The sequence below is a fragment of the Mustela nigripes genome, chromosome 4 (assembly GCF_022355385.1).
Source record: "Mustela nigripes isolate SB6536 chromosome 4, MUSNIG.SB6536, whole genome shotgun sequence".
Lineage (NCBI taxonomy): Eukaryota > Metazoa > Chordata > Mammalia > Carnivora > Mustelidae > Mustela > Mustela nigripes.
Genome location: NC_081560.1, coordinates 164,544,222 through 164,567,753, shown reverse-complemented (window position 1 = coordinate 164,567,753; position 23,532 = coordinate 164,544,222). Strand labels below are relative to the sequence as shown.

The 23,532-nt window shown below is 52.5% G+C and overlaps 1 protein-coding gene across 5 annotated transcripts in view; it reads right to left on the bottom strand.

Annotated features, from left to right (window-relative positions):
• Positions 1-23,532, bottom strand: part of PAX2 (paired box 2) — an 80,820-nt gene that overhangs the window by 37,213 nt on the left and 20,075 nt on the right. For 4 of the 5 annotated variants that reach the window (XM_059398364.1, XM_059398365.1, XM_059398361.1 and 1 more), the window contains exons 5-7: positions 11,150-11,235; positions 9,354-9,473; positions 3,739-3,807 (exon numbers count right to left, since the gene is read on the bottom strand). In XM_059398364.1, the coding sequence (XP_059254347.1) occupies positions 3,739-3,807; positions 9,354-9,473; positions 11,150-11,235 (275 nt within the window). The remainder of the gene's footprint in view (positions 1-3,738; positions 3,808-9,353; positions 9,474-11,149; positions 11,236-23,532) is intronic. The other variant, XM_059398363.1, reaches the window with a different exon arrangement.

The following is a 23,532-nucleotide window of genomic DNA, read 5'->3' as shown; positions in this document are numbered from 1 at the left end:
GGGAGGGATACTGATGTGTGGTGGGGACAGCCAAATGGTGGGGACAGCCAAATGAGGGGCCACCTGGAGGCTGGGCCCTGGGGCTCCAAGGAAGGGAGGGAGCGAAGGCGAGGCCTTCGTGCAGGTTGAGGTTTGTGAGGCCTCCCTTGTCTGGCGTTGTCAAGGTCAGCAGGTTCAGGTTCACCGAAGGGTCAGGATGGTTTGAATTACTGGCTCTCCTGCAACTCAGCTAGAGGCTCGTGATCTGTCTCCCAGCCCCAGAGCCAGGCCCAGCCCTCCCCCACCTTCCTTGCCTTTGCGCCCCAACCCAGGGCAGGATGGGGAGGGTCCCGGAGAGTCCCCGCGGGCACGGGCCACCACCGTGGTCCCCCGGGGGAGGGCAGACAGGGAAGACTCTGAGCTCAGGGCTCCTCCGTGGGCAGCCAGCAGGCTCAGACCCACTCCTCCGGCAGGCAGCCGTCTGGCCTGCCTGCCTCCCAAGCCCTTTTCCTGAAGTGTCCCCCTCGCCCCTGCCCTTTGCAGCTGCCCCTTGGCCTGCCGAGGAGGAGGAGGTGCCTGGGGAGGGGAGCCCAGGGTCAGCAGGGCCCGGCTCCTCCCTCCCACATCCAGAGCCTGCACTTGGGGGAGAAGGGCAGAGCTGAGGCAGCGGATTTCTCGCCTGGTGCCCTTGCCAGTGGAGGAAGGAGACTGATGCCTACCTTCAGGGCTGGAAGGGGGTTGCTGCGGGGAAGATTGGAGGTGAAGACACATTCTGACAAGACGGGGGTGTATGCACACATGTGCACAGGGGGCAGCAAGAGGACCTGAGGCCCTGGCCGGGAAAGTTCGGGTACGACACTACCCCCACCCCGGTTTCCAATGGTAGAGGGACACAGGGAACCTCTCCACGGCAGATCTGTCCATTCTCTCCTGAGCGCAGTGGCGACCTGTCTGTCCCAGCTCCTTATGAAGAAAAGTCTCTGTTGTGCTAGATCTCAATGGTCTTCCTCAAACAAGCAAATACAACTCTTCACAGAGGCATGAACTGGCTGGGGAACCACACCGCTTAGTGATCTGGCTGCGGGTCTCTGGGGTGAACGCAGAGATTTACGTACGAATCCACACACCCGGCTGAGTACACAGAGCCATGGCCAAACCCTGGTCCTTCCCCACAGACAAAAGCAAGTCCACAGGTGCACAGACGCCAAATAAAATATCGACATAACCTACCCCTACTTCTGGGTAACAATATGATCAGTGTTCAACAGGCTCATGGCCGACATTACCCAGAAAAGGGGGCTAAAATAGGTGATCCATCTCAGAGAAACTCCCCTCTCGGGTACCAATGGTCTGATCTCCCAGGTTACTGGGAAGATAGAATCATAACAACGAGTGTGTGCTCATAAGAGGATTTCTCTTTTTCTTCAGTGTCTTAACTCTTTCTCGGACTGGAGTGGACATTAGCCAGGTTTTGACAATTTTTTGGAAAAGGAACATAGGTTGAGCTTTGTGGATACAGTTAAACTCGGACACTTGCCCAGACAGATGACTGCCTTCATGTAGATTGGTTTCTGGACTTTCACAAGATCTGCTTCATGAGGGGCAGAGTCTATGACCTGGGTGAGGTCGTATGGGGATGTGAAATCATATCCTTCCAGCCATAATTCGCAGAGGACCTCTCCTTAGAGAAATTCCAACTCTGTTCGGCTTCCCTCTGCCAGCAAAATGTTTTCTTACAGTGCCTGGCCAGGGCGTGGAGGAGAGCGAAAGCTCTCACAGTGGTTCTGTGATTTCCTGCCCAGGATGGAAGCTGACACCAGGGTTCTGAGAGCACACCACCCCGGGCTCTGGGCTCTGTGCTCCTGGGTTGGTGGGGCAGGGGTGGTATTCTTTGAGAAGGGAAGCCGAGGGCTGGGGACGTAGGTGTGGAAGGAGGAAGGGGTATGCAGACATGGCTGCGCCCAGGTGCTGGGTCGGTTAAGGATTCTGCAACACGGTGTCTCCTGGACACTCCTTGGTAGCCCCTCCCAGCTCCCTCGGCAGAGAACCCTGTCCCACTAACAGGGCCTATGCTTTGCAAAACTTCCCTAGGTTCTGCCCACGCAAGCTGCACTCCGACTGCTCTCTGCTTCTGGCCATCCTTGGCATCTGGACCAAAAGGCCGGAGGGAGTCAGGCTCTGGCTCCTGCCTCACGCCAGCCTCCCAAGCAGAGCCCACCTGCGGCCGTCCCCCACCGGCCTCCTCCAGGAGGCACAGGGGAAGTCCCAGGGCCAGGCAGCCTCTCCTCTTCCCCAGGGGGTGAGGGGGGCTGGGGGTCCTCCTCATCTGCCTCTTCTGACACCAGCACTCCTCCCGCTGCCCCTCCAAGAAGAGAGTGGAGAAGAGAGACTGGTGACCAGGGCACGCCTGCTTTACATTAATGAGCTACCCTGAGTGTAGTCCGGCCACTGCAGCCGCCTACAAAAGGAGGCGAGCGCGGGCGGCCAGGAGCAGGGCGGCTCAGGTAATTGGTTTATCTATCTGGAAGCAGGGGGAGCCATCTCAGCACAGACAGACTAGCAGTAAAGTCTCTTCCTTAAGGCTATTTCCTTTGTCTTTTCAATTGCTTGCACATCCATGTGAGAGAGGGAGAGAGTGTTAAAGAGAGAGGGAGAGGGAGAAATGTTAATTTGTGAATTAATGGCTTTTCTCAGCGGAATTGTAAATTCAAATGTCACCTCACACGGTGACACCACGGCTGGTCTGCTGAAGAAGCAATGATAAGATCCCCCACCTCCCTTGGTGCCCCTCCCTCCCCAAAGATAGCTGTGGAGTGGAACATGCTACTTTTAATTTGCAATAACAACACAACAGAGGTATGCAGTAATGACTGCCTTCCTCCACCCTCCTCCTGCCTGCCTTCCCCCCAGTCCGCTTGGCTCCCCATTTCCTCCCTCCCCACCCCTTTGCTCTTTGGAAACAACACCTTACCTCACCCCAGCTGCCCCCCACCCCAGCCCAGCCAGGGCCCGATCACATGGGGGGCGGGGGAGTCCTGGGGGGGGGGGTGCCTTCGAAATTGACGATGCTGCAACCCTCTCTTCTCCTTCAATAATCAGGGAATTAATGACCCTGAAGTTAAAGTGAGGCTGATACCGAGGCCCTGCCCAGCGTTGGGAAAAAGCCTTCATTGTTTTCAAGCAGGAGGCGGGCAGCAGTGAGGGAGATTCATGGATGGAGATTGAATATGCAATTTTCTTTCACCTTGCCAAGAGCTGCCCCTGGGCTGTGCCTGGCCTAAATTTTTCCTTTTACCATCTCTGCCTTATCCGGCCCTCCCACCTCCCTTCCATTCTTTCCAGAAAATTACCTTCAAAATTGATTTCCACTTTTACAAACAAATATAATGGGAACACAGGAAAAAACTTGGGCCGTGATGAATTAGGGCTGTCAGGTGCTTCCAGGTCTCCTTTGCTTTTGTTTTACTACCCGATCTGTTCTTTGTTTTTCCAAGGGCTGGAAAAAGTGCCCCCCATCCACGGAGTGTCTGACCCTCCAGGCTGCTGGGGCCTCAGCCCCCAAAACCCGGCAGTGGCCCGTGGCCGAAGTGATCCGAGCCCTGAGACTCTGTTAGCCTCTTGGTTTCCCAGTGGAAGCCTGACCCACCTCCTCGTTTCTGCTCCCTGGCTCTTAGGAGCCCACCCTCTGAATTATCTCTAACCGCCACCCCCCAGCTCTGTCCCCTGACCCCCACGCCATGTTCCCTCTGTCCCCCATACCTCTTAAAGTCCAGACCAGATGCAAACCTCCACCTCCTCTAATGTGGGCAGGATCAGTGTATACCTCGACTAGAGCAAATAAGAGACAGACAGACACTGAGAGATCCCGAAAGACAGGCAGGTAGAAGACTGGGGACAAGACCCGGAGATTGGGAGACCAGGCTCCTCCTGCAAGGGCTGTGAGGTTTCTGAGTGATAACTCCCACACAGCCTGAGGGTGTAAGGGTTCCCAGCCTCAGTCTCCCCAGCCTTGGGCCCCAGGCAAACCAGGAGGCAGGCTCAGGACAGCCCACCCTTTTGCCTCCAGAATGCAAGGTGGTGCCTATGGGGCCTTTTGGGTGACACTCTATACACCTGTGGACTTGGACCTCGGAGCCTTAAAAGGCTCAGGCCTGGCCTAGAGCTCTCTCTGCTCACTAGTGCTGGCAGACACGCACCTGCTCACACCTGGCGGTCTCTTCAAGTATATACACTACCCAGAAGACTGCACACCCACCCCATACAGGCATTCCACGCCCCTTTTCACCCAAAGATCTCAGAATGGTGGAAAACGCACATTTACCCATATTTGCATAAGCCACGTAAAAAATTACATGGTGTCCATAAAACAACACGCATACATTTCCCTAGCTAAATAAATACACTTACATGTGAGAGCAGAAATGCACAGCAATGGAGAGAGGGAGGGATGCTTCCATGTTAGAAAAGAAGGGGGCCTAGATTTAATTATGCGCATCTAAAATGCCTTTGGACATTAAGAGAGAACACGTGGCCCACCCAGATAACCACACAGCAAATGACCACGCAGAGATGGACAAAGGTCCTCCCGATCACACACGGGTGGCTGGACATCTTTCCTCCACTCCCGGGCCCCATCCCTGTGAGCTTGTCCCAGTGTCAGGTTCCTGCACCAAGATTAGGGAACGTGGGCCCAAATAGATTTTATTCTGACATGACTTCACTTTCCTTCAAAGTATAAACCTGCCGATTAGGTCCTCTCCCGCAGACCCTCGACGACCTGCCTTCCAAGATGGAGTTGGCTCAACACTGTATCCGTGCTTCTGTGTGGTCCTCTCCACAGTCCCCCTGAAGTGAGTGTGATGCCATCTCCATTGTACAGAGAAGACTGAGCTGATCAAGGGTAAGCAATCTGCCTGAGCCACTGGGATTCCAACCCGGGGGTGGCCTCACTCCAGGGGCCCACGCCTTTCCCCACTGAGCCACACCGTCCAGCCACGCCACTCCAGGGACAGCCTGCTTGCCTCCACCTGGCACCCTCGTCCTCCTCCTTGCTGGGCTGGGGTCCTGCAGCCTCTTCTTGCCCGAAGCCAAGGCTCCTGGACCGGGAAGGTGCTGCTCATTGCCCCCGCCAAATCCCCCCGATTTGCTCCACGTCTAACCTGAGCAACACCTAACTCAGGAATTAAGGCTCTTTTTCCAGTTATGGCTATATGTGACAGGACTGAGCCATTTCCTTGCAACCCGCCCAGTCTGCAAATACACCCCTGCACGGGGTTGGGCACCTCTTAACTGCACAACTCATTGTGCACCTAATTAATGGAATGCAAAATCACGGCCCCCAGCAAGCCCACACATCAAAGGGTGATACCAACAAGCCTTCCTTCACATGGATAACCAGTCTTATACCTTATGACTTCATTTGGATTTTTGGACAAGTTATGTAATTGCTCCGTGCGCCAACAACGTGCATGGACAGCAGTGCTTTAGGCTATGGCCGAAAGCAACTAGGTGAAGGCAAAGGATTCTGGTTTTCCAGCCTGAAAAGAATACAAGAGTCTCTATCTCCCAGCCACATAAACCAGGGCATACAGTATTCAGGGAAGCAGTGTCCCTTCAAGGGACTCTAATATACTCAACTGAAATCGTAGCCAAAATGAGGTAAGGATCTTAGCAGGGCATTAACTGGGGATCTACCTTCTCCGACTGATGGAGAGCCTGGCTTCTGGATGCTTTGTGACATAGCTTCCTCGTCTATCCTTGGTCCATCTCCCTGTCTCATTCTGGGAGATCCTGGACTCAGGTAGGTGGACAGTGTCAAAGCTTCTTGACTAGCACATGTCTTAAAGGAAAGTCCAGGGATTTTCCCATACCTCCAATGGCATGAGAAGGCATCTCAGGCAGGCTCACAGACACTGTCAGTTCCCCTTTCCCCGGAGTCACAGCTGATCGGCCCTTTACTAATATCTCCACAGATATGATTGTTGCAGATACTAATAACGCCGTCCGTATTCCAAGTGCCAATGCCAATAATGCTCTGGGTATTATCACTGTGAACACCAATAACTACCGCTGAGATTGTCTCCAATAATGCCAGCACATGCTGCAGAGATTGTCCTCGCTAATGCCCACCACCGTGACATTGTTAGAGCTGAAGAATAGGCCCAACTGTACCCAGAGGCAGGAGCCCAAGCAGCTTCCTTGAGGACAGAGAGGCTCATGGCTTGCCCTCGGGGTACGGCACTTCTAGAGATATGCCACAGTGCATGGGCCTAGGGAGGGGCGGCGGGGTCCTCCTGGAGGGAGATGGGCCCCTCTGCTCCCTGGAGGTCTAGTCCCTTGGCATGCATCCCCACTCCCATACCAGTGCCCTGCAGGGCACTACCCCACCCCACCCCCAACCCCGGTCAGTTTCCTTGTAGCCTGTGCCGCACGCCTGGTGGCTGAAGGACACACCTGGGTGTCTGCAGCCCGTGCCTGAGGCCGCCTCCTGCCACCGGCCTGCCAGCTGCTGTGCTACCTTGGCCTGACCGCACACTTGGGCTACATCATCTTGACACATAATTATCTCTCCTATTCTTAATCATCTGAGCTGCTCCCTAATGCAAACTGGGCCTGGCTGCTTGGAGGCACCCAGGATGGGGGAGGGGGCAGAGCTGCAAAAGGTCTGCCTTTGCTCTCTCCTTTCCTCTCCCTTCCACCTGGATCCCACCGACAGGTCAACTGTGTGCAGCGGCCCGGGGTGGGCACGGGGGCAGGTCAGGGAGAACGGGCTTCCCTCACAGGCGCTGCCCTCTACCAGGGAAATGGCGGCTCCACCTGTGCTGGGGTTGGTCAGAGGAAGCGGGAGTCAAGGCAAGAGAACCATCCCCCCGCACCCCAAAAGAAGTAGGGCCTCGGATCCTCCTTGTCCCCTGGCTGGGCCCAGGAGGTAGGTGTTTAAGCCATAGGGGAAACCGAGAGCTCCCATTAGCCCTCACCTAGAAGATGCCAACTGCTTCCTGAGCTATCTCCCCGCTGCCATCACAGTCACCCTGCCCGGAGGATGGCCTTCCCAAACCTAGCACTGCTCTTCTCCCTTCTTGCTCAGACACTTACAGTGGCTACTCATGTCTGCAGAACAAAGGACATGGTCCGGTCTCGAGCTGATCTCCTGTGGCCCTAACCCATGCACTTAGCCTTAGCCTTCCCTCCCAGCCTTTCTCTCTCACCCCTTCAGCCCTGCTAGAGCACACGTGAGTCTTCCCACCACAGCCCCTTCTGGTCACAAGGCACAGTCTACCAGACAGAATTTCACCCTGCCATTGTCTCCAAACATGCCTCTGACCCATCATTCAAGCCCCTCCTTGAAATGCAGCCGTTTCCCACCAGGCTACTCCCTCCTGACTCTGGGTTCCCATGGCCTGGGCCCAGACCTCCATCACAACACAGCTATCTGATGGGCCTTTCTGCTCTCTGGGCTCACATGATTTACATGCCCCACTAGACTGTAAGCTCCTTAAGGACCAGAATCGTATCTTGTTCTGCTTTGGGGTCCTCCAGCACCAAGCCTTTCTTGCCGCGGATGCACAAGAAAGGTTCACTGAATTGAACTGACTTGAAACAATGAAGGTGGTCAGTTGCAGGGAGGAGAGCGCTCTGTTCTGGGGCGGCTGGGCCCAGCCCTGGGTGGCCACAGCCTCCTGCACTGGCCTCCTCTCAGGAGAACCACAGGAGCCCAGGAAACAGCGCATGTTTGGCCCCAAACACAGACACAAAGGAACAGTACACAGGGGAGTGGGGTCCTAGGGCTTCCCCCGGCCCCGCCTGGTGGACATCTCGCACTCTAAAAAATGCAGGGGCTGGTGGTGAAAGGGAGAGCCCTTGGGGTCTGGGGGAAGAGTCTTCCACACCACTCAGGGTGCCAGGGCGCCTGGCTAAGGCTGGAGTGTGGGAAGCCCCCAGGGAGGACTGGGACCTAGCGCCTTTCCGGAAGCCTCTCCCTGCCCATCAGGGGCTGCCGCCAAAACAACCACAATGAAATTTAGTGAGTGGCAAAGGCCGTGGCAGCCAAATGGGTTTCGATATTTTGGAAGAAGGAGAAATAGAGCCAGACAAGCTGTTTCCCTGTGAAACGAGGCCATTAGGGCTTCTGGAAGGAGGCCAGCACCAGGTCATCACTGTCTTGCCAGACCCAGGCCTCTCCCATGCTCCGTCCCTTCTGCTGGAGGCTGGGGCTTTCACACTCTCTTTGCCCTCAGCCTGGGCCCAGGGAATCTCACTTTTGTCCCTTTTCTCCATTCCTTACCCTTGAACGCTATCCCAATCAAAGGCTTGTCTATGCTTGGGATGGCCATGTGATTTATTGTCCAAACAGGACATTTTTTAGAGAAAAAAGAGATGCCAATGGACCAAGATGCAGAGACAAAAAGCATAAATTGGGACTGTCCCGGCTAACGGGATATGCAGTGCCCCTTTATGTTCATCTCTGGAGGATTCTATTTCATGGGAGGTCCCCTTAAAATCATACACCCTCCCTAGACCAGAAGGTTGCTGCTTCCCCAGCAGGGACCATGAGACCAGGACAGGAAGCAGGCTCCAGACACTGGTGTCTCCACCGGCCTGGGCTTGTGGGCCCTGTGCCCTGGACCCTCCTCTCATCGGAAGAGAATCAGATGGTCACCAAGGGACTCCTCATATCTCAACATTTGTAAAACGCCTTCTCCCAAGCTCCTGGCCAGCACTCCCTCTTCGAGTCCTTTCCCCTCTTCCTCCTCTTCATTTCTCCCTCTCCTGAACTCCCTGCCCAACGGGTCTTGGTCGCACCTTGAAGCATTACCTGGAACGGGGAGGTGGGGGAAGGGGGCAGACAAGAGCCTGAGTGGTGTCTCCTCCCATAGGATGGGGTACAGAAGGCCCATGTCCAGCTCCCTGAGTGGTTTTGGTGGGGGCGGGGTGGGGTGCAGAATCCATGTGTCACAGAGAAAGGACACCTGGGTCAGCTGCATGTGATGTCATGCCCCCATCTTCTGATGGGTTGGGATCAGGTAAGAACAAAGGCAGATTGGTCTTTAATCCTTGGGTCAGAGATCAGCTGTCTCCCAACTTCCTGACACTCCGAAGATACAGGGCTCATGCTCTCACCCTTGCACCCCGCTGGGATGTTAGGGGCAGTCCCAGCGGAAGAGGAGGCCGCTGAGGCTGCAGAGCAGATGGTGAAGCTGATGGCCAGCAGCCTGCCTCCCTCTCCAGGAGCCAGCAGGGCAGTGGGGGGACCTGGGCTTTGCTACTAAAACTGATCTCACAGCAGAGCAGCTGCGAGGCCGGGCCGAAACCGGAGCTCCGAGTCCAAGGACAAAGCATGCACAGGGAAGCCAAGCCTCTTCCCTCCTCCCTACCTTCATCACGTTTCCTCTTCTCACCATTGGAGCGAGGGATCCCCAGGATCCCATTGATGGAGTAGGATCCCACTGGATCATTGGAGGCGCTGGAAACAGGAGGGGAAGCCGTACTGGGAACTGGATGAGAGTAAGGAGGAAAGGCCATCAGGATAACAGCTGTGATCGCAGACTGAAACCCCAGGGCTGGGGGCAGAGAGGGGCAGAGGCAGTAAGAGGGACGGGGAGCTCATAGTCCCCTTTGTCCTCTGAGGTTTACGGGGAGCGCAGGGCTCTACAGCCCCAGGTCTTCACCCCAGAGACTCCTCTGGGCCCTTCAACTCACTTCCTGAGGGTGGAGGGAAACACTAACCCTGACTCAATCCCAAGAGTGACTCGGTGTTTCTGCAGAAAGCGCAGCTCCTAGCAGGCCTCCCTGCATAGCCAGTCACCCCTGGGACCGGCCTGACCCTGCTAAACATACCCCAGCTCTCGGTCTCTAGGCTCCTGGGCCGGCCTTTACCAACTTTGTTTCAGAGGCAGTGGCTTTCTAGGCTCTGTCTCTGACCCTCTAGGAGATACAAGAATGGGCATGATAATTGCCCAGGAGGCTGTGGCTCCTCTCTACCAGTTGCTTCTGGACTTGAAATCACTTGAGAAGCTCCTCATTTCTCCCTCAGGGCACAGGTTAGTGAAAACACTCACTGTACAGTGATCAACTCGGGTACAGCCTGGCCCGGCCCTGCTTCCCGGCACACACTGTAACATGGCCTCGGAAACTACGGCTCCTGCCAACTTCAGGAGGCAGGAGGGCTTGGACCAGCCACTCTACTTCCTGCTGGTACAGACAGAAGGGGAGAGCTGCCAAGAGGGGCAGTGGGAGAAGTAGAACCACATTTCAGTCCCTTATGCCCCAGGCCACATCTATGGCTACAGCCCCATCAAGGGCCCTTGGGTCAAAGGGAAGACTATATGGCAGGGGACATTAGCTGGGGTTGCGGTGGGCCTGGGTCATGTCTCTGAGAGGCCATGAGCAAGGATCAGTACAGAAGGAGGCTGAAGCAGCAGAGTACAGACAGGAGGGGAGAGAGACAGATCAAGAAGAGACGGGTTGAGAGGAAAGAGGCCATGAGGAGCAGGGCAGAGAGGGGGGAACAGATCCAGAGCCACGCATGCAGAGAAAAGGGAAAGGTAGAGAGAGGAGGGAAAAGAGATAAAGCAGAGGAGGGGAGAAGAGAAGAAGAATTTGAAAAATTACATGCGGTAAGAAGGTAGATAGGAGAGAAAGAGGCAAGTGGAGACAGAAGCAGATAAAAACAAAAGATGAGGGAGGAGGTGGAAGGGGGAGAGGAAAAGCTAAAGGATGGGGACACCTGCGTAGCTCAGGGTAAGTGTCTGCCTTCGGCTCGGGTCATGATCCCGGGGTCCTGGGATGGAGCCCCTCATGAGGCTCCCTGCTCAGCGGGAAGCCTGCTTCTCCCTCTCCCGTTCCCCCTGCTTGTGTTCCCTTTCTCGCTGTGTCTCTCTCTGTCAAATAAATAAATATTTTTTTAAAAAGCTAAAGGAAAATCTTGATTTAGACAGAGACAGAGACAGAAAAGGAGCCGCCAGGAGATGTGGGCAGAAGGCAGAGAACGGTTCTGGTGAGTGAGTCTCCTGGGGAGATCCTGACCTCTAGGAGCTCAAGAAGAGTGTGGGCTGGGAAAGAGGGCCTGGGACCTCAGGTAGATGGGCAGGTGGTCCATTCTGCGGCAGGGGAGAGTGTCTGGCTCTCCTAGGTGGGGCCCCCGCCTCCTCCCTTCCTTAAGGCCTCTTACCAATGGTGTGGCCGGGGGCAGTCACTCCTGTCCCAGCCCCATCCGGCGTTGGGTGGAAAGGTTGCTGAACTTTGGTCCTGATGATCCTGCAACAGCATCAAAACAGCATCACACATCACATGCCTACTCCTGCCAGCACCAGCTCCAGCCCAGCCCTGCACAGGGCCTCTCCCAAGCTTCCCAGCTCTTTCCTCATCCCTAGGGTTCCGTGTGCTCCCCTCGCTGACTGCTTCGAGGCATAAGCCGTCAAACCCCCCCCTCCAGCCCCAGGGCTCTGCAGAACCAGCCTAGTGCAGCTGGACAGAGGCGGTCTGCATGCTCTCCTGCGGTGTGCATTGTCTGAGCCGCAGCTTGATTTTCAGTGGCAAGGACTGGGGCAGCAAAGTGATGGAGCACAGCATCCTTCCCTTTTCTGGGGGTGGGGATGGCTCTGGTGGCTTGTTGCCCTCCCTTCCCTCCTCGACCACATGCAAAGCTCCTCTGAACAGGACTCCCTGGGTCTGGAGATAATTTTGGAGCTGGCTTTCCTATTGGGACTATACCACAGTCCTTCAGAGTTGGGGGACAGAGTAAGATTTCCCTACGTCTTGAGCTAAAAAAATAACCAGGAAAGGGCTGGGTCACAGGGGGCCCTTTTTGTGCCTGGAATTCCAGCATAGCTCACGGTCCCTTCACCAAATACCAGGGCCTGAAAAGCTTCTCCCTGTGTCCATGCACTGCCCAGCTCGCTGGCCCAATGATTTGCTTTTCTGGGGTCTTACTTGGATCACAGCGTCTTTACTAGCCTAGTTGAAAAATCTGGCACCCACCCTGTATGCTCTGGCGGGGGCCGGGGGTGGGATCAAACACCCCAGGGCTGGGATGAGCCTGCTTGTCAGTGATCTGAGGAGCCCACGGCTCAGTGATGCACAAGACCAATGCCAAGACCAAGGAATGCTCCCCTTCGCCCACTAGTCCAAATAGGTACCCTTGAAAGCAGCTTCTCCCATGGCATTGCCCCTCCCTACACAGAAGTGTGGGGGCCAAGTTCACCCAAACCAGCCAGGTGAGTCAGAAGCCGTGAGCAGACCCCGCTCTGGTTTAAGCGAGCGCTCACGGGAACAGAGATAAGGCTCCTGCCTCACTGTGCTAGAGGTAAAGCTGGATGGAGCGAGGACACACATCCAGAGAAAGCTCAGGAGCCCCAAGGGGCCTGGAAGTAAACGTTAGAAGGAGGAGGAGGAGGAGGATCGCAGCCCCTTGCAGGTGGGGGACTGGGAAAGAAGTTCCTGAGGAAGTAGATCTTCACGTAGACCTTCAGGGGAGGGCAGGGCTGATCGGAGGAAGCGACCGAGGGCAGGGAGAGAAGTGGAAGGGGCAGCAGGAGGTCTGGCAGGGGCCCTGAGTCCTGCTTCTGACTCTGCCTCTCAACAGCCACAAGAGCTCTGGGGCTCACCCATCGGTCTCTCGGGGCCTCTGTTTCTTCAGCTGTAAAGTAAAAAGGTGGGACTACAGGATCTTGAAGGGCTGCTTCCCAGTGAAAAACATTATGGTTCTAAGATGAGCAAAGCGGCTGTGGCAGGGTAGGGTGGGAGCATTATAAGCAGGTGCTGGAGGAAGGGAGGAGAAAGGCATGGAAGCCAAGCTGGTTTTAGGGGTTAAAGCCCAGACTGGCCAGCCAGGAGCAGTGGAGGTACATAAAGGAGAAAGAGGAAATAAGGCTGAAAATTTGGAAGTAATGATGGTAAAAGTGATTTTCCATCTGTTCATCATCTAGTAGGTGCCCTAATTATATGCAATTTATATCACTTATACATACGACGGTTCCTTCTCCCAACAACTTCCCGAGTAGATACTATTCTCATTTTGCAGGTTGAAAACCAAAGCTGACAGAGGTTAAGTGGCTCAGTCAAGACCACACTGTTGGTGAGGGCGGAGGTAGAACTCCATCCCTAAAACGGGTGCTCTCTGTGACTTTGTCACACTTCTGTCAACATGCAGCAGCCAGGGTTAGAGTGAGTCTCAAGCCGGGAGTGATCTCAAAATTAGAGATCCGGGTAAGGCAGCACACAGGCACAAGGTCTCAGGAAGGAAAGGAAAGAGTCTGCAAGACACTGTGAAAGCAGAATGACCAGGATTTAGCAACTGGCTGGAGTCAACCACGGCCCTAAGACCCTCAGTTCTGGGGACAAGGCAGGCTGGTGCTTTGTGCCGCTGTCAGGAGAGGATAGGGAAGGAGGTAGCTGGTTTTGTCTTGGGCTTGCAGTGTCTGGGGTGGTAAGGGAGTGTCCAGCTGGCACAGCAGACACAGATCTTAGACTGTCAAGGGAGAGAGACAAGGGACCTAAGGAGCGGGTGTCTGGAGGGCACCCACCTTCACAGGCTGAGGAAAAAAACCTGACCTCGCGGAGGGCTCAGAATTGGTCACATTGGAAATGGCAGGATCACAATGGGGCCATTTCACCTAAGTCATTGGTGAAGAACATTTCCAAAAGGAGTATAATTCCCAGCATCAATGACAATGTAAAGACTAGAGGGTACTGGGAATAAGAGGCACAGATTTGAGAATCTGGGGGACGGCGGTCTCATTAAAGCAACTGGGACAGGACAGAAAGAGGTTAGGGAGTGAACAGGAGGAGAGGGAGGCAGTGAAAGTAGACACGAGTGCCTTCAGAAGTCTGTAGGAAAGGAAAGGAGAGGAACTGTGGAAACCAGTGGATGGAACTGGCAGCTGAGGGGGAGGGAAGGCCTTTTAAGGTAGGAAGGACCTGGATATGTTGGCAGGCTGAGGAGGGAGAACTAGGGGGAGAGCCTGAAGTTGCCCGGCAGAATGCAGATGACTAGGAGAACAAGGCAGAGCAAGGAGAGGCAGCAGGAAGAGCTGGCGAGAGATGGTGCATTTTGAGGTGGCTAAGAGCTCTGAAAAGGAGCTTTTACAGCTCCTCTCTCTCAGCACAGCAAAAGGCAAGTTCATCTCCCTAGAGCTGGGGGAAGGTTTGGAGCATAATCACAATGGGAAAGATCAGACAGGAGCTGAAGCCCATTGAGAATAGTCTATAGGAAAAGTCTAGAAGGGGGCTGTGCAGCTCAGAGCAGCCACTCTGAATTCATTGCAGCAAAAGCTTCTGGGATCTCACTGGGCCTACTGTGTGGGGGCTCTGGACTGCAGGTTGGTGAGCCCTGGACTAAGGAAACCCCAGGGCTGGGGCTGGTTGACTCAGATAACTGGATGGCCTTACGGAGTTTCTATCTTTGTTACCAAGAACCTCTGACCCCTGGGGCACTGGTGTAGATTTAGTTGAGGTAGCAAGTGATGGAAAATCACTACTTCCTGACAGCGGCTTGGGGATCCTGGGAGAGGAGCTGGGCAGGGCGCCTGCGTGAGTTACTTGTCTTCTTGGTGTCCATCCATGCCCCCCCAGGAAGTGGACACTTGCTAGAATCCAGAGCTGATCTGGGGAAATTTAAGAACTGGAATCGTGGATACCTGGTGGTTATTGATTGCTGACCTGGAATCCTGTACATGACTGACAAAGCCAGGGATTATCACCAGAGCTTAAAAAGATAAAGTATAGGACTTCTGTGGGTGACTGTCTGATACTACTTTCTCCTCATTCTTTCCCCATCTTTTTCATTCTTGGCACTGCAAGACAGCCAGACACATGCATGTCCTCCACGGCCCCAGGCGGGTCTGGCCCTCAAGTCAAGTGTGCAGGTAAAGATCTTTGGGGGCATCAGTGGGGAGTCCGGGAGCCCATGTCTCTACTAGGCAGCTAGCAAGTGCCATTTCTTACTGCCACGGGAAAACGGCCCTGTCAGGACCCCTGCTCCCTACTTCTTTTTCCAGCATGTTCTCCTTCACAAGGATGGGCCCTTCCTCTCCAACCTTTCCCGGCTTGGCCTGAGCCCAGCAGGAGGCATTTGAGGAGCTTCGCAAGGGTGTCACTAGGGTAAAGGGATGAAGGGGGTGGGCTCTGGGCCCAGTCTGCCTGAGTCTGAGTCCCAGCTCAGGGGACTTTCTCTAATGAGACCTCTGACAGTTTCTTACTCCCTCACCTATAAAAAAGGATAATAATACTTGTCCACCTCCCAGGATTGTCGTGAGGTTTAAATAAGATAATGCATGTCAGATGGTTAGTATGATGCTTGGCTCAGTAAATGCTAGTGCTAATAATAAAAACAATGTCTAGGAGTAGCCATGTTCCTGTGGGTGGCCATCAGGGCCAGCTGCCTTCTATTTAGGGACTGAGCCAGGTGCAGGCAGGAGGCCTCGAAGGCTGACATGGTCCAGCCCGGTCAGTGCCGCCACTATGGGGGCCCCCGACAGAGCATCGAGAAGACAAGAAGCAAAAGCAGCAGGTGTCGTAGCCTGACCGCAAAGAGGCGCATCAGAGAGACACGCAGTGAGACAGACTAGGGCCCTCCGCCCAGGATCCCTGGGAGGGATCCACAGACAGCATGAGCCCCAGCTTCTTCAGGGCCCAGTAGATGCCAGGCGGCCGTGACTGTGCTTCCAAGGATAAATGACAAGGCAGGTGAAGTCACTCTTTCCTTGGTTAAATTCCCAGGAGGCCTCCACCTCCCACCAAGCTGGAGATCAAAACAGTTTCATCAGCTCTGTGAGTTAGAATGAAAGCAGGTAATGAGTCTCCTATTAACAGTTTGCTAAACTCATAGAGAAACCGAGGAGCTCTCAACATTCTAAGAAAGCGGCAAGGAAATCCTTCCTCCTCTTCTGGTTCTCCTACTCCTCTCACTTCCTCTTCCTCCTCTCCTTCCTTCCTCTGTGTGTCATTCTCCGTCTCTCTGCCCCGTGGCTCTCTCTGCCCATCTGTGGGTCTCCCTTCTCTGGGTCCGTCTGTCTCTCTGCGCCCCATAGTCCCACTGTGGCTGTGTGAGGTTATTGATTCCTGGGAGCTGGGGGAAAGCAGGAGGCAGGGCTGGGGTGCAGGCTCGGGGATGGAAATAGAAGGCTATAAATTATTTGTGACAGGAAAGCAATAGTGGCAGAGTGCTGAGCACAAGTCCTGTGTCACTATTAGATTCCTTTTAGCCTGATGACACTGTAAAAAAGGTTAAGTGTCTGCTGGAATCGTACACCTGGGGGGCCGGGGCAGCCTAGGAGCAGAACAAGCCACTGAGAGCAGGTATATCAATTCTCCAGGCCAATAATATTCCACTCATTGATCGCCACGCAAAGTTCAAAAATCTCATTACAGCCAGGCAGACCGGGAACTTTTTACAAATCAATAGAATGATATAATGTATGTATACTTAGTACAAATGTATCTATTCATCTATCCATCCGTCCACGGTCCGCCTCAGGGTTTCCAAGTTAACCTACCCATCATATTATGTTATGTTATGTATGATATTATATTGCATTGTATTATATGATAATAAATGGTGTGCAAAAACTTCCCCTGAGGTGGAGACGAGGAGAGGTCCTATTAGCATCGAGGTGACCTCAGACAGCTCACCTTGGAGAGAGTTAGGTGACAGCATAGCCAGGGCGAGGCTGGTCAGGATTTCTAGGAGCAATGCTTCCTTAACAGGAGCCCCAGGAATAAAATCCATTGTCTACTGAGTATTTACTATGCGTTAGGCAATGCTCTACGTGTCCCTAACAGTTTACTTAATCCTCACAACAACCCATTTTGGAGATACGGCATGTTGCAATTTGCCCAACGTCACCCATTTAATAAATGGCCAAGTCTGGGGTTTGAACTCAAGGAAACTAAATGCAAGGTCCACACCTGTAACCACCACGCTAGCCTACCTCCAGAAAAGAAATGCCCTGTAGCCCAGAATCCAAACTCCTGGATTCTATTTCCAGCCTCTTCTGTTGTGTTCTGAGAAACAAAGGGTAGGGGGCTCCCTGAGAGTTAGTATTCCCTTCTCTAAAATGGGAGTAATAACACCTGTAGGAACCAGCCGCTGACAACGTGATATCTACATGGGATCTCCAAACACGTCCCCATAAAATCCTGTCTGGCTGCCTGGAGCAGACGGCTTTCCCCGCAATGAAATTACTTCTTAGCAGAACGGCAGGTTGGTCCCAGGCTTGGCCGTGTTACTGGTTTGCTGAAAGGGTCTTTAGGGCAAGAATTCAGGTGTCTGTATACACGTGCCATGCACATGTATAAATCAATTCAAACTGTCCTAGGGTAGACTGCCCACTTCAGAGTTTTTGCAGAAAATATTTCATTCCTCGCAGGGGGAAAGTCTGTCCTGATTTGGTAAATCAAGGGAACTCCAGGGGCCAACAATGTCTCAGCCTGGCTGGCCCCACAGCCCACCAAGCCAGGGGAGTGGTGGGCAGGGCCTCCTTCTGCGCCCTCGGGCTTCCTGGGCATTAGAGGCTGGATCATTCCAGAGGACAAAGGATATTTGCTTCAGCAAAGGACATTTTGCACGTAACTGTTTCAACACAGGCCTTTGAGAACTGCCTCTGCAGGCTACATGTCCTCGGGCTGAGCCCTGAGTCAAGTTGGAACAGCGCAAACAGCTGGATGGAGACTTTTCATGGCAGAACTTCAAGTGAACTGTCATAGATTATTCAGGAGAATTTCACCTCCCCTAAAAATGGTTCCTGCCTCATGATCCCAGCGTCCTGGGATCCAGTCCCACATCGGGCTCCCTGCTCCGCGGGGAGCCTGCTTCTCCCTGCTCCACGGGGAGCCTGCTTCTCCCTCTGCCTCTGCCTGCCACTCTGTCTGCCTGTGCTCACTCTCTCTGACAAATAAATAAATAAAATCTTAAAAAAAAAAAATGGTTCCTGCCTCCCCATCCTCCTGAGAACTTTGAGGAACAAGGATTTCCCCTCCGTACATCCCAGGAATCAAAGCCCTCACATTCAGGACCGCCCCCTGGCAGACGAAACAGTATCTGTCCAACCTGCTCTCCCCACTGCAGCCCGGAAGTGCTTGGTGCAAAGTCATCTTCCCAGGCTCCTGCTCAGCAGTCTGTGCAGGTCAGAGTGGCTCGCCCATGCCCACTCAGACCCCTGCAGGTTTCAGCGTGGACAACCACCCACAGGTCAGGCAGGGTCTATGCGTGAACATGGCCGCAGACGGGAAGCTTCCGGCAGGAACTTCCATTCTAGCTAGAGCATGGTAGAGCTGGAATGCTGGGCTTCCGAGCTTAACGCCCCCCCGCCCACCCCCTCCCGCAAATGCGCCAAGAGCTTCTGCCTCCTTTGTTGCCTCTCAGAAGGCATGACTGAGCTCCAAGAGATGAAAAGCTTGCACAAGAGCTTCCTCAAACCACTGTCCTTGAACCACCTGCGTTGGAATCCCCTGGGGGGCACTTTAGCCCTCCTGATTAAAATGTCTGATGGTGTTAAGGCCCAGGACTCTGTATTTAAGCAAATTGCCCAGATTATTCTTAAATCCTATAATATTTGAGAAGACCGGCTTAAGCCAGGGGGTGAAGAAACCACACTTGTGGTAATATAGGGGAGTCTTGAGAGGGTTGAGAGAAAGTCTTAGAAGGCTCAAAGTTTCCTTACTCCTATCTGTCCATCGACATTTCTCTCCGTCTGCTGATCCTGACTCCCACTGACCCAGGAACCAAAATTCAAGAAGTTCTCACAGTTCCTCCGTGGAAACTAAACTAGAGGTTAAAAATAAAAATAATTTCAAAATAGGTTTTTGTACATTGCCAGATACTAGATTCCCACTGGGTTCCTTGGCTATCACCTTAAATAGTATTTCTTTAGATATCCTGCATCAACGTACCCTTCTAAGACTGGCACTACAGGCGATAATCCTTCCACCACGTGTCCCCGGGAGCCCAGGCCAGATACAATTTACCAGGCTAGATGGGCCATGGGGCTGGCCCAAGGGGGCAATAGTGATGGTTTATATGATGAATGGTAAGCATATGGATTGATTTAACTTCAAGATATGCATAGGTTTAAAAATTAAGGGGCAATGTGTTTAACTAACCATTTGGAAACCAGTCTGCAGTGCATGCCAAGCCCAGAGCGTGACCAGACTAGCTTCTTTCACCACGAGCCCTGCCCTCATCTGTCAGGGCTTCGGGGCTAGAACTGGGGTCCACCAGCTGTTCACCCCACGGTCGGTCCTGCTTGGGAAGTCCAGAGGCTAGAAGATTGGCCGGATGTGATGGTGAAAGGGGTGCCGTGTAGCCTCCCTGCTGGGACCAAGTCCTCCCTGCCCAGGCTCCGCGTCCCACCCCCGGCAAGCCCTCGTCCCTAGGCAAGCAGAAGGAAGCCTAGAGGAAGTGCCCCGAGCAGCAGCAGAGGTGGGGCCTGACCACCTTGCCTCTTGCCCCTCCCACCTCTGGCCCAGTGACTCCAGCATTCGAAAACAATCCATCGGTCTGTCTCCTGAAAGAATGTGACGTGGCTAAACCCTACAATTGCTTTCTATTACCAACAGAATCAATTCAAAATTCCTCAGCCTGGCCTTCAAAATCTTTCCCAATCTGGCTCCGCCCTGGCTTTCCAATCTATTTCTCTCCGCACCCCTCTTGCCCTCAGGGTCTAGCACAGAGCTGAAAGCTTGTCTCCTTGCTTACTGAATTCACACTGAGTCCTCCCCGAGACCCTGAGCTCTACATGGGCAGATATCACACCCATTTCTCTCACTAATGTATTTCCAGCACCTAGCAACGGTGCCTGGCAGAATGTTAGCGCTTAAAAACTATTTGCTGAATAACAAATGAAGGTTATTATTAATAATGATAAGGATAACATCTTTGGGAATGAAGTGTACTAATAGACACTCACTGTGTACCAGGCCCTGTGCTAAGCACTTTACATGAATTAATTTATTTCTCACAACTTCTTAGCAAGATTATTATCCCTATTGCACAGGTGTGGAAACCGAGACTCAGAGAGGTTAAGTAACTGACCCAAGGGCACACAGCTGTTAGGCAGCAGAACCAGGATTTAAACCGGGGAACCTGGCTTCAGAACCCATGCAGCTAACCACTGGGTGGAACAGCTCATACCCAGAATAGATGGTAGAATCTAGGAGAGGCTGGCCCGATAGAAGAGCTGCACATAATAGTAGTAAAAGAAGTAACTAGAACTTATTTCATATTCACTGACAGCCACTGTAACAAATGCATCTGCTCATTTAAATCCTAGCTACAACTCTGTTAAATAGGCATGTTCTCTATGATACCAAGGAGACAAGAGTGGCTGAGCAATTTGCCTAAGGTCAAGTGCTTAATAACACCGGAGCCAGACTCTGGGTGCAGGCCTGGGACTCCAATGTCTTTAGACTGAACAATATGACCTCTTCTGGAAATTTCTTTATTAACAGTTATCTGTGTTTGCTATTTGGGCCTCGTCTTTTCCCATCTATGTTCTGGACACCTGAGCAAATGTATGCGTAGACAATGGACAGAAACTGCGTATAGGAGCGATTCTGAACATGCTTAGCCTCTCCCCTGTGTTTGATGAGCAGTGCATCTGTGTTACAAACGATCCACAATTTTAAGTTAAGTGGCTATGGTTTCAGTATTTATATGCATTGGGAGGTTTTGGGTGTAGATTTCCAAATTCTCTGTATCTATTTATCTACTTATTTAGTTTCCGAATCAAGTATGTGAGTGTGTAATGGTACCACACACCAAAGTGTTTCTATGTTTCTAGAAACTACTATCCTGCTTAGTGTATCTTTATTTTCATGTCGGCTCTGATGCATTGATCCACAATTTATAATACTAGATATATTTGTCAAAACCTACTTCATGAATTTCTGCCCCAGTTATGCCTATTTCTGTCAAATATGTAAGCCACAGTCACATTCTGCACCAGTCCCTTTCCAGAGCATCTAGGATTCTCACATCACAACTGTGTTTTTATATTGGTCCATGCATCTGTATTGATGTGCATAGATGTGCACTTGTACACCTGTGTATCTTTTTGTCTATGGCTAGGACGTGGTGGGGGGGATGTGGAAATGAGAGAATTATTAAATGCCAAGTAGATGTGCAATAAATTCCATTGATTTTATAAACTTCAACTTGTCTTCAGTCTCCTTCCATTCTTTATCCTGGGGGCATTGCAACAAAAACCTATTTTAAATACCTTTACTTCCCCCCCCTCCCCCTCCCCAAAAAAGTGTCAATATTTTATTTGGATTTTTAACTTCGCTCCATAACAGTTGTTTGACCTCCTGACTCGTGCGAGTCACATAAATTCTGGGACTTTATTCAGGAGCCATGTTCCTGCTATTGAATAAGCAATTTGGGAGGGTGAATTAATGACTTGTGCTGTTGCTGGAAAAGTCCCTGAAGAAATATTAAAATTGCTTGCAGACTGAATCGATACTCAGTGAACACCCAGCAAGACGGCCTCAGCTCTGGAATGGCCACCGAAGGCAGGGCTTGGTGGAGGAAGGGGAATTCCTGCACCCAGCTCGGTGAGCCCCCGCTCCGGGCCCCCCCCCCCCCCCCCACCTCTCCCTCCATCCCTGGAGCTCTGTCATTTTCAGTAACAGCAAAGTCTTATTAAACCCCAGCCAGGATAGAGCTGATTTGTCCTGTCTCAGGAAGCAGGCTCAGGGGACAGTTTATTCTCTTACTAGCAACCAGAGCCCAGAGGCCTTATTGAAGGTGATGGTCTGGACACATCCACCTGCTGGAGAGACGGGATGGCGCTGCTGCTTTCTGGCAGGCTGCGCTGTGCCTGGGGATTGGCTGGGCACTGCGCTCGGGGAGGCCGTGGCCCTGACCATTTTCTGCTGGGCGTGCAGAGGGGCTGGGGGCTCTACGGCCCGGCACTGGCTCCAGCTCTGCGCATGCGTGACCAGCCTTTGCTGTTGCTCTGGCAGCCACACGATTTCAGCCTTTGTGTATGGGTGTGCCTGTGGGATGGAGAGTTTGAATTGTGTTGGGTGTACGCTGTAGTGCATTGTGCCCCGATGCATTCCTGCAGCTGGCTTAAGGTTTGTTACTTGGTGTTTTGTGATATTGTATTGAGGTGACGGCACTTTGTGTAACACTGAGCTGGAGGAATGTGGGTATTGTTTAGCAGCAATGTCTAGGTTTCTGCTTTGAATTATTGTGTTCGTTGATCATATCAGCATCTTTTTTTTTTTTTTTTTTTTGTAATGTATGTCTCAGAGATTAGGTTAATGGGTGTCTCCTTGGTGATGTGGGTTGAGTAATGATGTTGGATCTGGGTGGTGGTGTAGGATTCGGTAATTGCTTTCTCAGTGTGGTTGTGGGAGGTGGGTGAGAGGGCCCATCCTTTAGCTTTTTTACCTTGCTCCAGCTTAGTCGTTTGCCCTGCTGCTTTCCAGAAGGAAGATTCTAGAGATGGGGGGGAATCTCTTCTCGAGGACCAAATGCACAGTTCTGTCCTGTTGGAAGCCAGCTGCCCCTGATCCATGAACACTTCTGACACAGGTCCTGGTACCACCTTGCCTACATCTGCCTGAAGGGTCAAAGCCTGAAGCTGGACTCAGTGCCTACTGAAAGTCTGGGTCCCTGATTTGACAAGAGGAGGATGGATGGGAGTAAACTCCCCAATTCCAATGAACGTGAACCCAAGTCCAGCATGAATTCTAGCTCCCCAGTTCACTAGTCTCCGTGAACTAGACTCTGGCCATCAGCACCTTCTTCCTTCCCAGCATCCCCTGCACTCACAGGGCCACACCCACAGCACAGGAGAGTAAGGCAACACCTCAAAGATGTGACTTCCTACCAGGGTGTGGGATCTCTGTTCTGAACTTGTCAAGAGAAGGGCATGAGGCTGTAAGATATACAGAGCCCCACAAGAGACTGTAGATACCTGCCCTTTCTCTGATGGAAAAGTAATAGGAAACAGGGAGTGGCTGGAGGAGCACATGGGTTTTAGCCAACTGAGCCACCCAGGCGTCCCAAGCACATGGGTTTTAGAACCAGTATTGCCTGGGTTCAAATCCTAGTTCTGCTGCTTAGCCTGTGACCTGAGTAAGTTATTTAACGTCACTGTATTCCAGTTACTTTACCTACAAACAATCCTATAAAGCCCTATGGGGTTGTTTACGAGGCTTAAATCAATTAATACATGCGACATGCTTATAATGATTTCTGCTATAGAAAGCACTTGTTAGCTACTATTATTATGAATATAAGGGCTTACCAAGTAAAGGAGCCATAAGATTTGCCTATGCATGTGTACAAGCACATCCACATGTGTGCTAATATACATAAAACCCTAAGATGAGTAAAGGTATGTGTGTGGTTTAAGCAGAGAAGTGCAAAAACTGCAGTCAGGTAGCATGGAGAGAGGGCTACTTCCCTCCTTGGTCCTCTGGTCCATTTGGACAGGGGCAGGAGCTGGGACATGATAGATTTCACCACTGCCCATCTCCAGACCAAGGTTGCATCCGGCCCTGTGAGGACAAATAGGCAGAAAGGAAAATGGTGGCCCTTAAACA